The following is a 14,909-nucleotide window of genomic DNA, read 5'->3' as shown; positions in this document are numbered from 1 at the left end:
GAGGCTGAGGCATGAGAATGGCATGAACTGAGGAGGCAGAGCTTGCAGTGAGCCGAGATCATGCCACTGCACTCCAGCCTGGGTGACAGAGCGAGACTCCATCTCAAAAAAAAAAAAAAAAGGGAAAAAGAAATACATGCTAACGTCTTAGCAATTTTTTTTAAGAGATGGGGTGCTGGGCACGGTGGCTCATGCCTGTAATCCCAGCACTTTGGGAGGCCAAGGCAGGCAGATCACAAGGTCTGGAGATCAAGACCTGGTGAAACCCCGTCTTTACTAAAAATACAAAAAATTAGTCGGGCATGGTGGCACGCGCCTATAGTCCCAGCTGCTCGGAAGGCTGAGGCAGGAGAATCATTTGAACCTGGGAGGCAGAGGTTGCAGTGAGCCAAGATCGCGTCACTGCACTCCAGCCTGGGCAAGGGATTGAGGTCTCACTATGTTGCCGTGACTGGTCTTGAACTCCCGGGCTCAGGATCTTCCCACTTTAGCCTCCTGAGCAGCTATGACTACAGTCTCCAGCCACCACACTTGGCTATCTTAGCAATTTTTATTTTATATTTTAAACAAATACTTAGATAACATTTACTATGCATCTAGATACTGAACAATACTTAAGTTTTAATAGTAACTTAAGCCCAAATTTGATGTTATCACTGTAGAATATAATTTCCTCTCTTGTCAAATAGGGATTGTACTGACCACCCTCTCCAGGCTATTGTAAAGATTAAGTAGGATGACATATTATCTGAGAAGAGTAAAGTTTTACAGATGCAGACGTTGAACGGATAGTCAGCTCACTGACTAGCTAAGAGACTCAATCCCACATACTCAGTCTCAAAACATCTTCAATTCAAAATGTTGAATTGACCCACCACACCCAGCTTCAAGTTGTTTTTAAAGAACTGTATTGATTACTAAGTCGTTGCTTATGTTATTTTTTTAAAACATAACTGTCTTAAAAACCAAATAATTAAATGAAACTGCTTAATACTTGGCATTCATACCTATTTACTAGTTGATCAAATAACAAACTCTGGTTCACACTTTCAAATCTGTTTTTCCTGGAACGACAACTTTTTCTGACTTCCATGTCACCATTTATACAAGAAAGGTCCCCATCTCCCTTCTTTTCCCCTCGAAGGGGATGGCTTCGAAGGGCTACAAGAAGAGAGATATTTACATTTCAAAGTACAGAATACAGAAAGACAAAAAAGAAAAAAAAATCAAAAAATTACTTTTAAAAGACGACAAAAAATTTAATATAACTTTTTAAATGGCTTTAATATTCAATAATCTAAAATTTCTATAAATTTTACAATCTGTCATAAATAATTTAAATTTCAGGTATGCTGATTTCTCAAAGTTTAACAATTACATACTTTTTTTTAACTATGACTGAAATTCAGCCATTTCCAACTGTATGCTCAGCACACTATTAAATCACTCTATTTTTCCCCACTTTACTGCTTTCTCTAACACTGTAAGAATTTTAAAACTAACCAGTTTTATAATAGAATACTCACATAAGCCACTATGTCCATTTGGTAATGTAGCACCAGGCTGAGAAGTTAACCTAGAACACAATAATATGTAATATGCAAACACATCAACATTTGCTTATATAAGCAAGAAATGAAATACTGCTGGAATTATTTTAATCTTTAAAACTTTTTTAAAAGTAAAGATAACTTTTTTTACTGTAAGATTGGTAATATGTCAATTAATAAAATATACTAGCTAGTTAAAAGCCATTTCATTACTTCAAGAAAAGCTTTAATAACAGATTATACACTAAGTTTACTCTGCCATCAACTCTACAAATCAAAACCCAAAAAAAAGGCTTAAGCTTAATATATACCATAAAATTAACTGAGACCACGAGTAGCAGGGGTCACAGGCATTACCTATTGGTTTTGGTTGATGAAATAAAATTCAAACAATGATAAATGTATTAACACAATAAACAGTAAGAAAAAAAGTGCTTGAATACCAATATCATTTAATAATTTCTTCAAAGTATTTTATTACACATTTAATCTGACAAATGAAACAGCTGATTTATCGAAAGAGCCATTTTACAATTCTCCCTTTTGGGTGGAAGAAGAGAAATGTAAATCACTGGAAAGTTACTAAAAAGGCCATGAAAACATGAGGACTAGGAAAAAGTCACCATACTTCTTAGTACAGTCAGAAAGTTCAAAAGTAAAAACTAAATTGCTGCATAATAAAAGAGTTGTCAATGCAAACTAAGATATTTTTGAAATATCCAACAATTATTAGTTTCGAAGATTAAAAAACTAGGGAAAGGACATCCAGAAAATCACAAATATGTATGACTGCCTTCCTTTTTTTCTCCCCCCAAGACAGAGTCTTGCTCTGTCGCCCAGGCTGGAGTACAGTGGCGCGATCTCGGCTTACTGCTACCCCCGTCTCCCAGGCTCAAGTGATTCTCCTGCCTCAGCCTCCCAAGTAGCTGGAATTACAGGCACGTGCCACCATGTCCGGCTAATTTTTGTATTCTTAGTACAGATGGGGTTTCACCATGTTGGTCAGGCTGGTCTCAAACCCCTGACCTCAGGTGATCTGCCCACCTCGGCCTCCCAAAGTGCTGGGATTACAGGCGTAAGCCACTGCGCCCAGCCCCTATGACTGCCTTCTATGTGGTTTGCACAAATTTTTAATTAAAATAATCTAACATTTTTGGTTACTCCAGTACTCTTCAAGTTAAATTATAAATATATTGTACATCACAATACCCCTGGCCCAGCAAAGGTCACAGTTAAGATGACTAAAGGGTATAAACAAAAACTCAAGCCAGGCGCGATGGCTCACGCCTATAATCCCAGCACTTTGAGAGGCCGAGGCAGGTGGATCACCTGAGGTCAGGAGTTCGAGACCAGCCTGGCCAACATGCTGAAACCCTGTCTCTACCAAAAATACAAAAATTGCTGGGCGTGGTGGCGGGCACCTGCAATCCCAGCTACTCGGGAGGCTGAGGCAGGAGAATTGCTTGAACCCAGGAGGCAGAAGTTGTAGTGAGTGGACATCATACCACTGCACTCCAGCCCAGGTGACAGAGCAAGGCTCCATCTAAAAAACAAAAAACAGGCTGGGCGCGGTGGCTCATGCCTGTAATCCCAACACTTTGGGAGGCCGAGGCGGGCAGATTACGAGGTCAGGAGATAGAGACCATCCTGGCTAACACGGTGAAACCCCATCTCTACTAAAAATACAAAAAATCAGCCAGGTGTGGTGGCAGGCACCTGCAGTCCCAGCTACTCGGGAGGCTGAGGCAGGAGAATGGCGTGAACCTGGGAGGTGGAGCTTACAGTGAGCGGAGATCGCGCCACTGCACTCCAGCCTGGGTGACAGAGCGAGACTCCGTCTAAAAACAAAAAATAAATAATAAATAACAAAAAACAAAACAAAAAAAACCCTCAAACTACTACGCATCTTCAGATTGTCAAAAAACAATAACAACAAAAATCTAGCCCCCCCCCTCCCTTTCCTCTAGAAAACAACAAAAAAAATACCTTTACCTAATATACTATCTTGGAGAAAATTTCATTTTTAGCACCACTGTATACAATGCACATGATTCTCCAGGTATATGAGTGTGACTATAAAGTAACTAAATGGATGTAATACAGGTATTCTTACAATGTTGTCATTACACAATGCATTCCTGGAATTCTTAAGAATCACTCTCAAAATCCACTTAAAACCACACAGAAAAACCAACTTTATTACTTCATAAATATACTTTGTCTTTAGACCCAACAAAGCATTAACTCAGCTTGATCAGTTTATTCACAAGTCTTGGCACCAAATGAATTCTGACTATATACAAAGCCAAATGGTTGGAATTTCACATCACTTGAATTGTTCAAAAGAATAAGATGCAGACCCTAAAGTCATTCCACAAAAGAAATCTAAAACTTTTCAGAACAATGGTAACATCATTGGGGAAAAAAGCACAATAAGCTTTTTGTCTGCTCTAAAGAAGACAATGCTTACTTGGCTTTTATTACTAATGAAAGATCTGTTTTAAGAAAAAATCTTTAAAAACTTGTTCTTCAATTGATCCAATGACCTTATAGTCATAGATTATTGTCATCATCATCTTTATAAAAGGGAGACTGAAAAAGGAGACACGACATGAAATACATGAGTATATTAAGATTTAATATACTGAGATTTTTTTTTTTTTTTTGAGATGGAGTCTTGCTCAGCCATCCAGGCTGGAGTGCAGTGGTGCGATCTTGGCTCACTGCAACCACCATCTCCCGGGTTCAAGTGATTCTCTCATCTCACCCTCCCGAGTAGCTGGGATTACAGGCACCCGCCATCATGCCCAGCTAACTTTTGTATTTTAGTAGAGACAGGGTTTCACCATGTTGGCCAGGCTGATCTTGAACTCCTGACCTCAGGTGATCCACCCGCCTTGGCCTCCCAAATTGCTAAGATTACAGGCGTAAGCCACCGCGCCCAGCCTACACTGAGATTTTGTAAGGGTTAGCCTGCTTAAACGTATATGCCTAAAAGTTTCTGTATTATATCAATGTTCCCAAAAGTTGTTCACTTAAATTGAGTGGGTAGCTATTTTTTGAAAAGAAGGAAGGTGGGTTGGAGATTTTTTTTCCCTGTATCGTTTCCTGAATTTTTATTTATTATTTATTATTTTTTGAGGGGACAGAGCCTCACTCTGTCGTCCACGGTGGAGTGCAGTGGCTCTATCTTGGCTCACTGCAACCTCCGCCTCCTGGATTCAAGCAATTCTCATGCCTCAGCCTCCCAAGCAGTACAGGCGTGCACCACCACACCTGGCTAATTTTTGTATTTTTAGTGTAGACAGGGTTTCACTATGTTGGCCAGGCTGGTCTCCAACTCCTGACCTCAGATGATACCCCCCCGCCCCGACCCCCACCTCAGACTCCCAAAGTGCTGGGATTACAGGCGTGAGCCGCTGCACCTAACCCTGTTTCCTGAATTTTTAAATGGAACCAGTTTCACTTTGCATTAGGTGATTATTACGTCAGAACTTTCTACAGCTTTAATTATCTGGGGCACACGCTACTGCAATATCAGACTTAAAAATCATACTTATTCTCCCTTTCCCATATAAACTCAAGGCATTTAATGATTTATGAGGGTTATAAACCTCAATTCAAAAAAGCCCAAGTTCTGACAGACGTCACTTAACCACTACCACTCCTCAATTCTAATATGCCTCAGCAGTCCACATAGGTGGTTATACTTCTGCCTCACCTCACTACTTCGTCATTACCTAACCACAAAAGGAAACTTTCAAGCATGCTACATTTCAGTACACAATATATCTTTTTTTTCTTTTTCTTGAGACGGAGTCTCGCTCTGTGGCCCAGGCTGGAGTGCAGTGGCGCGATCTCGGCTCATTGCAAGCCCCGCCTCCCTGGTTCACGCCATTCTCCTGCCTCAGCCTCCCGAGTAGCTGGAACTACAGGCGCCCGCCACCACGCCCAGCTAATTTTTTGTATTTTTTAGTAGAGACGGGGTTTCACCGTGTTAGCCAGGATGGTCTCTATCTCCTGACCTCGTGATCCGCCCGCCTCGGCCTCCCAAAGTGCTGGGATTACAGGCGTGAGCCACTGCGCCCGGTTTTATCTTTTCTTTTTTTTTTTTTTTTTTAAGACAGAGTCTCACTCTGTCATCCAGGCTAGAGTGCAGTGGTACGATCTCAGCTAACTGCAACCTCTGTCTCCCAGGTTCAAGCAATTCTCGTGCCTCAGCCTCCCAACTAGCTGGGTACAGGCACGCGCCGCCTTGCTTAGCTAATTTTTGTATTTTTAGTAGAAATGGGATTTCACCATGTTGGCCAGACTGGTCTCCAACTCCTGGCCTCAAGTGATCCACCACCCTTGGCCTCCCAAAGTGCTGGAATTACAGGCGTGAGCCACAACGCCCAGCCAAGTGTACAGTAAGTCTTATGAAAATTTCAATTTGTCTGTATCTTAGAGTATGTGTATTATTCTAGATATATATCAGGTTAAATAAATGACTAGTAGCGAAATAAATATCCGCTGACCAAAAAAGTCAATAAAATAGCATCTGTACTCACAGTATTTGTAAGCTACAACATCTATCTATATTAGTATGTATATTTGGGAATTTCTATATACAATATAAAAACTATATATTAAAAAATATTTTTGACCAAAAACATCCTATTTTACTAAAAGTATCAATCATTAAAATTCTGTTGATACACTTGGGCCTTTAAACCCAGGTTTCACCCCAAAAGAAAACTCATAATCTATCTCAAATCACTTATGAAGATTCAGAAGTTCTAGGTCCACTTTTATCTCTATCTTCATCCAATTACCTAACTCTAAAATGGAAATTTATTTTGCCAATTAACAGTAATTTCTTTAACGACCTTAGTGGTCTTTGCAAAGTTCTTTAGAATTCATTATTTTTCATAGCTAATACTAATTCTTATCTGTATTCAATTTTCCTCCATATGAATTATTATTTCTAACAAATTATTTTTTGTGAAAGGACTTCAATAAGTTTACCTTAGATGCTCATAAGAGTTTAGATTACCAAAATAAAGAAATCAAGATTCTCAGGTTCATGACATAAAAACAAATACAAGCCTTCAAGTAATTCTTAATTTTTTGTACTTATATTATCTCAAAATCTAAAATATTTTTAACTACAAGTTTTCCTTAAAATTAAATTCTATTGAATCTAATAGGTCAAATTGCATTTTATTTTCAGGTCATCTGAAACATCAAAAGATTTTAATTCTAAAAGTTTAACAGTTACTCAGACTCCTAGATGAATAAACTAAAAAAAAAAACTTTTTTTTTTTTTTTTTTTTTTTTTTTTGAGACGGAGTCTCGCTGTGTCTCCCAGGTTGGAGTGCAGTGGCGCGATCTCGGCTCACTGCAAGCTCCGCCTCCCGGGTTCACGCCATTCTCCTGCCTCAGCCTCCCAAGTAGCTGGGACTACAGGCGCCCGCCAACACGCCCGGCTAATTTTTTGTAATTTTAGTAGAAACGGGGTTTCACCGTGTTAGCCAAGATGGTCTCGATCTCCTGACCTCGTGATCCGCCCGTCTCGGCCTCCCAAAGTGCTAGGATTACAGGCGTGAGCCACCGCGCCCGGCCTTTTTTTTTTTTTTTTTTTTTACGAAGACAGGTCTCACTCTGCCACCCGGGGTGGAGTGCGATGGCGTGATCACAGCTCACTGTAGCCTCAAACTGCTAGGCTCATGGCATCCTCCAGCCTTAGCCTTTCGAGTAGATCGGACTACAAGCATGTGCCTGAAGCTAATTTTTTAATATTTCATAGAGATGAGGTCTCACTATGTTGCCCAGGCTGTTCTTGAACTCCTGGGCTCAAGCAATCCTCCTGCCTTGGCCTCCCAAAGTTCTGGGATTACAGGCATGAGCCACATGCCTGGCCTCAAAAATCTTTTTAAATTGTGTGAGTTACTAAACATTGTCCTTTTGCCAAAACACAAACAGTAAATGTATTAGTATTCATTAGTTCAGTTTTTTACTCAAAATGCATTTAGGATTTTTTTAAAGAAATATCTCACTCTACGGTACCTAAATGATTCCTAAATGGAAGCATACCTTTCATATGCTCTCCCAAAATTTTTGAGGCCTTTTTATATGAAAGACTTCTATATGAAATATCGGCCAGGCACGGTGGCTCGTGCCTGTAATCCCAGCACTTAGGGAGGTCGAGGCGGGTGGATCAACTGAGGTCCAGAGTTCAAGACCAGCCTAACCAACATGGAGAAACCCTGTCTCTACTAAAAATACAAAATTAGCTGGGCGTGGTGGCGCATGCCTGTAATCCCAAGTACTCGGGAGACTGAGGCAGGAGAATCACTTGAACCTGGGAGACAGAGGTTGCAGTAAGCGAAGATAGCGCCATTGCACTCCAGCAAAACTCCATCTCAAAAAAAAAAAAGAAAGAAAAGAAATATCAAGATCAATTTACATAAAGGCCTGCTGGGTGGATAAAATAAGAGAAATCTAGTATATTACTTGCACTTGAATAAACTGTTAAAATCATCTTAAAAGCCCAATTTTAACACTAAAAGAACATTGTTAGGAATACTTATCTAGAAGATATTTGATTCACTCATTTAATAAATGCAGGATAGAGATTATAACAGGTAGATCAAGTCTAAAAGTTAATGTAATTACATGGCAGTACTAAAGTAACATCATCATAATGATCCAGACCTGTTTCATCTCACAGATGTATGGGTGTGGGAAAGAAAAATAAAAATCAACAGACTATGATTCATGTATTTTTCTACTTAGCCCCATATAATGCAAATTACAAAAACATAAAATAAACTGGCACATCTTATGGAGTATATTTTAGTAAGTACAGAGACCCCTTAGGGACTAATAAATGTACGCAGCCTGTCAAAGTCTATATAACCCCAAAGATTTTTTTCACTAGAGAATAAAAGTATCCAGAATTTACCTACACATATAAAATCAAAATATTTTTAAATGCTTGAAGAATAAAAACAAAGGACTTCCCTTTTACTTCTGTTCAGTCACACATCATCAGCACTTCTACTTTAAAGAGTTTAAAGAACCCTTTAACTCTTTACATGGGTCTTTAACCCAGACTCATGTAAAAAAAAATTGTTTTTAATTAGAAAAAATAAAAACAAAGACTTGCATAAAACAGAAGTTAAAGATTCTGATTTCAATGTTTAAATCTTTTCTATGTGTGTGCCTAACCATTACTACCATTTGGGAGTAAATTAAACTTAATTTTAGTCAGTTTCAGAGTAAATGTCGGTAATTTACTATGAAACTGACTAAAATTAAGTTTTCTTGATACATACTGAACCAGACACAAAGCAAATTTAAGTTAAAAACAGGATAATAGATGAAAAGATGTCTTTTAAAATTAATTTAAATGTCATTATATCTTAGTATATCAATTCAAGTGAAATAGTCAATAATCTTAAAAAAAGGAGATTTTATTTTCAAATAAAAATATAACTCTGACCATATGTTTTATTTAAATTTTCAGGACTATAAACACATATGCATACTCAAGAGTCATCAAAATCCTTATTGTTTTACTTATGGTAATTTCTATTACATACCATGTATCTTTATAAAACAAATATATTTTAGAGTATATTGGGAGAAAATAAAATTACATACAAAAATTATAAAATAAGTTTAATACAATTTACTTATAAGTATTTACAAGATACTTATTTTATAAGCTAAGAAAATTAGCATTAATATCAGCCCTGAATCACATTCAGTAATTTAAGAAAAAACAATCAATGAGTTCTCCTTTCTCACCTGGCCTGTCCAGTTGATAAGTTCCATTCCTCTCGCTGACCAGTACTTCGTGATTTTGATTTGTCTTTGCAAACAGAATCAGGTTGTTTCAAATTGCGTTTGGCTGGAGGAGATACGTGGCTATCACTTAAACTACCATCAACTTCAACTTTCTGAAAGACAATGTTAAAAATGTATTTATTATTCCTATTAAGATAAATAGAATTGTTAATACTAGGGGCCAGGCAGTGGCTCACTCCTGTAATCCCAGCACTTTGGGTGGCCGAGGTGGGCGGATCACTTGAGGTCAGGAGTTCAAGACCAGACTGGCCAACATGGTGAAACCCCGCCTCTACCAAAAAAAAAAAAAAATTAGCTGGGTGTGGTGGCAGGCACCTGTAATTCCAGCTACTTGCTTGGGAGGCTGAAGCAAGAGAATCGCCTGAACCCAGGAGGCGGAGGCTGCCGTGAGCCGAGATCATGCCAGTGCACTCCAGCCTGGATGACAGAGCAAGACTTTGTCTCAAAAAAAAAAAAGAATTATTAATATTCTTGGATAATCAAGCATTTTGTCAACCAATAAATTTTACTGAATTATACTACAAATATAGCAAAATGTATAATCTGTAAATATAAAAACAAGAAAGATTACATTTATAATCAGAAAAATATGTTGTTTCTTGTTTTTATTTTGAAAAATGTTCAAGAAAGGGTATGTGTTCTTAAACGTTTGGTGTGATATATATCTTTTTTGTATGACACAATCCCTCAGACCCTCCTAAATACTCCAGTATGTACCTCCCAAAACAAGGGCACTTTGCTACATTACCACCATACAACCCCCCAATCAGGAAATGAACATTGGTATAATACAGAGTCAAACCACAGACATATTCAAATTTCACCAAATGTCCCAACAATGCCTCTCTTTCAGGTGCAGGATCCTAAACAGAAACACATATTGCATTTAGTTAATGGACCTCCTCAGTCTCCCTCAATCAGTCTTTCCTTCTTTCCCTATCTTTCATGTCTTTGACGGTCAAGAGTACAGGCGAGCCAGGTGCAGTGGCTCATGCATGTAATCCCAACACTTTGGGAGGCCAAGGCGGGGCAGATCACCTGAGGTCAGGAGTTCCAGACAAGCCTGGTGAACCCATTTCCACTAAAAATATTTTTTTAAAAAGCCGGGTGTGGTGGTACACGCCTATAATCCCAGCTACTCGGGAGGCTGAAGCACAAGAATCACTCAAACCCAGGAGGTGGAGGTTGCAGTGAGCAACCACTGCACTCCAGACTGGGTGACAGAGCGAGACTCCGTCTCAAAAAAAATTAAAAAGTACAGGCCTTTCATTCTCTAGGATGACCCTCAATCTGGGCCCAGCTGATGTTCCTAATAATCAGATTCAGGCCACATATTCTTAAAAAGAATATACAGAAATGATGCTGTGCATACTATACCTATCCTTCCCATCCCTAGGGATGTTAACCCTCATCACTTGGTCAACCTGGTGTCTGCCAGGTTTCTTCACTGTAAAGTAACTATGTTTTCCTTTGTATTTGATGTATACATTATGGGGGATTATTCTGATAATTCACCAATATCCTGTTCCTCATCAAATCTCTACCAACCAGCCTTAGTATTCATTGACTACTCTTGCCATTATCAAATACCACAAAGATGATGATTATCTAATTCCATCATTCCTTCTACATTTGTAGTTGGCATTTTAACAGAGAGCTTACCCTGTCCCCCCAAATTCATTTATTCATTTATATTTTTATCAGTATCATGGATTCTTATTTTATTCTACAAATTATAATTTCCTACTCTATTTATTTTGTTGCTCAAGTTATGTGAGATTTAGCTAGTGTGAGCCCCTTCAAAGCAATTCCTGTGTCTTTTGACACATCCTCATCATTCTGAGTACTTCCTTACTTTCTGGCACAACTGAATTCTGTAGGCTTATTTTATACTTTCCCTCTCTGGCCCTAGATTAGCATTTCTCCAAGGGGCCTTGGTTCCTCTTAGTCAATGATAGTATTTAGAAACCAAAAGCTGGGCACTACGTGTGCTCACTGTTACTGAGGTGTCACTGCAATTAAGTGCTCTCAGCAGAGAGAGCTAAGGAATATATAAACATACACATACATATATACCTAAATCTCTTTTCTTTTTTGAGACAGAGTCTCAATCTATGTGATCATGGCTCACTGCAGCCTCTGCCTCCTGGACTCAAGCAATCCTCTAGCTTCAGCCTCCCAAGTAGCTGGGACTACAGGCACCTGCCATCATGCCCAGCTAATTTTTTGTTGTTGTTAAGATGGGACCTCACTATATTGCCTAGACTGGTTTCAAACTCCTGGCCTCAAGCAATGCGCCCACCTCAGCCTCTCAAAGTGCTAGGATTATAGTTGGGAGGCACCACACCTCGCCCAGCAACTTTTAAAGGTCTGAACAAAAAATATTTGCCACCTATTGTCTCTAAGGGAGGCCACTGCATCTATGCAATAAGAATCTTGATCTCCACAACCCTTTATCTTAACCCAGACACTCCTTTATACTGACTCCAGGTTTTTAGAAAATAACTCTTCCAACAAATAGCCAATTAGAAAATCTTTGAATCCACCTATCAGTTGTAAGCCCTCCATCTTTCCCGTCTTTCCAGACTGAACTGATGTAGACCTCACACGTACTGATTGATGTCATATGTCTTCCTAAAATGTATACAATGAAGCTATAACTCAACCACCTTGGGCACATGTTCTCAGGACCTCTTGAGACTGTGTCTTGGTCCATGGCTGCTCATATTTGGCTCAGAATAAATCTCTTTAAATATTTTACAGAGTTTGACTCTTTTTGTCAACAAGTATCTATAATCCTTTTCAATATGCTACCATATAGAAATATCTGTGACCAGGCACAGTGGCTCACACATGAAATCCCAAAACTTTGAGAGGTCAAGGCAGGACGACTGCTTGAGGCCAGGAGTGCCAGACCAGCCTGGGCAACGTAATGAGACCTTATCTCTACAAAAAACTTAAAAATAAAAATTAGTTAAGTCAGGGGCAGTGGCTCATGCCTGTAATCCCAGCACTTTGCAAGGCTGAGGTGGGTGGATCACCTGAGGTCAGGAGTTCGAGACCAGCCTGACCAACATGGTGAAACCCTATCTCTACTAAAAATACAAAATTAGCCAGGCATGGTGGCCCATGCTTGTAATCCCAGCTACTTGGGAGGCTGAGGCAGGAGAATTGCTTGAATCCGGGAGGCGGAGGTTGCAGTGAGCTGAGATCATGCCATTGCACTCCAGCCTGGGCAACAAGAGGGAAACTGTCGCAAAAGAATAATAATAATTAGTTGGGCATGGTGGTATGCACCAGTGGTCCCAGCTACTCAGCGAGGGTGAGGTGGGAGGATCGCTTGAGCACAGGAGGTCAAGCCTGCAGTGAGCTGTGATCACGCCAAGCCTGGGCGAAAGAGCAAGACCCCATCTCAGAAAAAAAAAAAAAAAAAAAAAAGCCACAAGGCCACACTGGTACTAAAAGGCACAAAAGAAAAAATAATTGAAATTCAAATATGAGCATGTATATAATTAAGATGGTGTATTAGTTTTATAATACACCATCACTTATTAGGTTAAGTTCCCAAGAAAAGCCAGCTAGCTACTTCCAAACTATATTCAGCACAGGGTGGAAAATCATTTAAGATATACTTCAATCTTATAACAATCCTTTGTCAGTCACCATACTATACTCAAATGAGTGTTTTTAAATTTAGTCCTTTCATTTTTTTTTTTTTTCTCTGAGATGGAGTCTCGCTCTCTCACCCAAGCTGGAATGCAGCGGCATGATCTCAGCTCACTGCAAGCTCCGCCTCCTGGGTTCAAGCGATTATCCTGCTTCAGCCTCCTGAGTAGCTGGGACTACAGGCACATGACACCACGCCCAGCTAATTTTTGTATTTTTAGTAGAGACCGGGTTTCACCATATTGGCCAGGCTGGTCTTGAACTCCCAAACTTGTGATCCGCCCGCCTCAGCCTCCCAAAGCACTGGGATTACAAGTGTGAGCCACCGCGCCCAGTAGTCCTTTCATTTCTAATACAGTTTTCTTACTTTTTTTTTTTTTTTTTTTTTTGAGACAGAGTCTAGCTCTGTCGCCCAGGCTGGAGTGCAGTGGTCTCGGCTCACTGCAACTTCCACCTCCCGGTTCAAGCAATTCTCCTGCCTCAGCCTCCCAAGTAGCTGGGATTACAGGTGCATGCCACCACGCCCAGCTAATTTTTGTATTTTTAGTAGAGACAGCGTTTCACTGTGTTGGCCAGGCTGGTCTCAAACTCCTGACCTCGTGATCTGCCAGCCTCGGCCTCCGAAAGTGCTGGGATTAGAAGCATGAGCCACCACGCCTGGCCTCTTACTTTTTATTTTATATTTTTATTATTTTATTTTATTTGAGACAGAGTCTCATTGCCAGGCTGTTCTCAAACTCCTGACCTAAAGAGATCCTCCCACCTCGGCCCCACAAAGCGCCGGGATTACAAGCATGAGCCACCACGCCCAACTTTAGTTTTCTTTATACTAGCTCATCCACTCCAACCTGGTATATTTACAGACTCCCAAGGTTAAAGTGTGCATTAAAGGTCATCTAACTGAATTACTAATCCAAGACATTCTTTACTCCAATTCTGGTCTGTGAACCAACAACATGGGCATGATCTATTTGGAAGCTCATTAGAAATGTAGAATCTCAGGCTCCACCCTCAGACCCACTGAATCAGAAACCATTTTTAAAAGATCCCCAGGTGATTCATGTGCATATTAGAGTTTGAAAAGCATTATTATATAACATATTCAAGACGTAGTCACTGGACCGCCTGACTGCCACCATCATGAGTCGCATGCGCACTCCTGGGAAGGGCCTGTCTCAATCGGCTCTGCCCTGTCACTGCAAGGTTCCCACTTGGCTGAAGCTGACATCTGATGACATGAAGGAGCAGACTTACAAACTGACCAAAAAGGGTCTGCCTCCCTCACAAATCAGTGTGATCCTGAGGCTCACATGGTGTTGCACAAGTATATTTTGTGACAGGCAATACAATCTTAAGAATCCTTAAGTCCAAAAGACTTGCGCCTGATCTCCCTGAGGATCTCTACTGTTTAATTAAGCAAGCAGTTGCTATTCGAAAGCATGCTGAGAGGAACAGAAAGGATAAGGATGCCAAATTCCATCTGATTCTGATAGATGAATTCATCGACTGGCTCAATATTATTAATACAAGACCAAGCAAATCCTCCCACCCAACTGGAAACATGAGTCATCCACAGCCTCTGCCCTGGTTGCATAAGTTTGTCTATGTACTCAAGTAATAAAATGATTGTTTATCGAAAAAAAAGGAGTCACTGAGGAAGCAACATCATGTATTTTAAGCTAGAGTGTATCTGTGATACAGAAACTAGTACCTATAAACTACTGTACCAATTTAGACAGCCCAGGCCAGCATTACTCCTTCCAATCAAATTTGATCATTCATCTTCAAGACCTATCTCAGGACCCTTTTTTTTTTTTCTTCATGAAATCTCCCTGAAGA

General features: G+C 39.9%; 1 protein-coding gene and 1 pseudogene across 4 annotated transcripts in view; one reads left to right on the top strand and one right to left on the bottom strand.

The window, feature by feature from the left end:
* Positions 1-14,909, bottom strand: part of ATAD2B (ATPase family AAA domain containing 2B) — a 178,019-nt gene that overhangs the window by 137,264 nt on the left and 25,846 nt on the right. For all 4 annotated transcript variants that reach the window (XM_003827018.8, XM_008952375.7, XM_008952374.7 and 1 more), the window contains exons 2-4: positions 9,345-9,496; positions 1,527-1,576; positions 1,008-1,161 (exon numbers count right to left, since the gene is read on the bottom strand). In XM_003827018.8, the coding sequence (XP_003827066.1) occupies positions 1,008-1,161; positions 1,527-1,576; positions 9,345-9,496 (356 nt within the window). The remainder of the gene's footprint in view (positions 1-1,007; positions 1,162-1,526; positions 1,577-9,344; positions 9,497-14,909) is intronic.
* Positions 14,211-14,666, top strand: LOC134728661 (small ribosomal subunit protein uS15-like; annotated as a pseudogene).

Source organism: Pan paniscus, chromosome 12 (genome assembly GCF_029289425.2).
Source record: "Pan paniscus chromosome 12, NHGRI_mPanPan1-v2.0_pri, whole genome shotgun sequence".
Classification (NCBI taxonomy): domain Eukaryota; kingdom Metazoa; phylum Chordata; class Mammalia; order Primates; family Hominidae; genus Pan; species Pan paniscus.
This window is presented reverse-complemented; position numbering and strand designations above follow the sequence as displayed.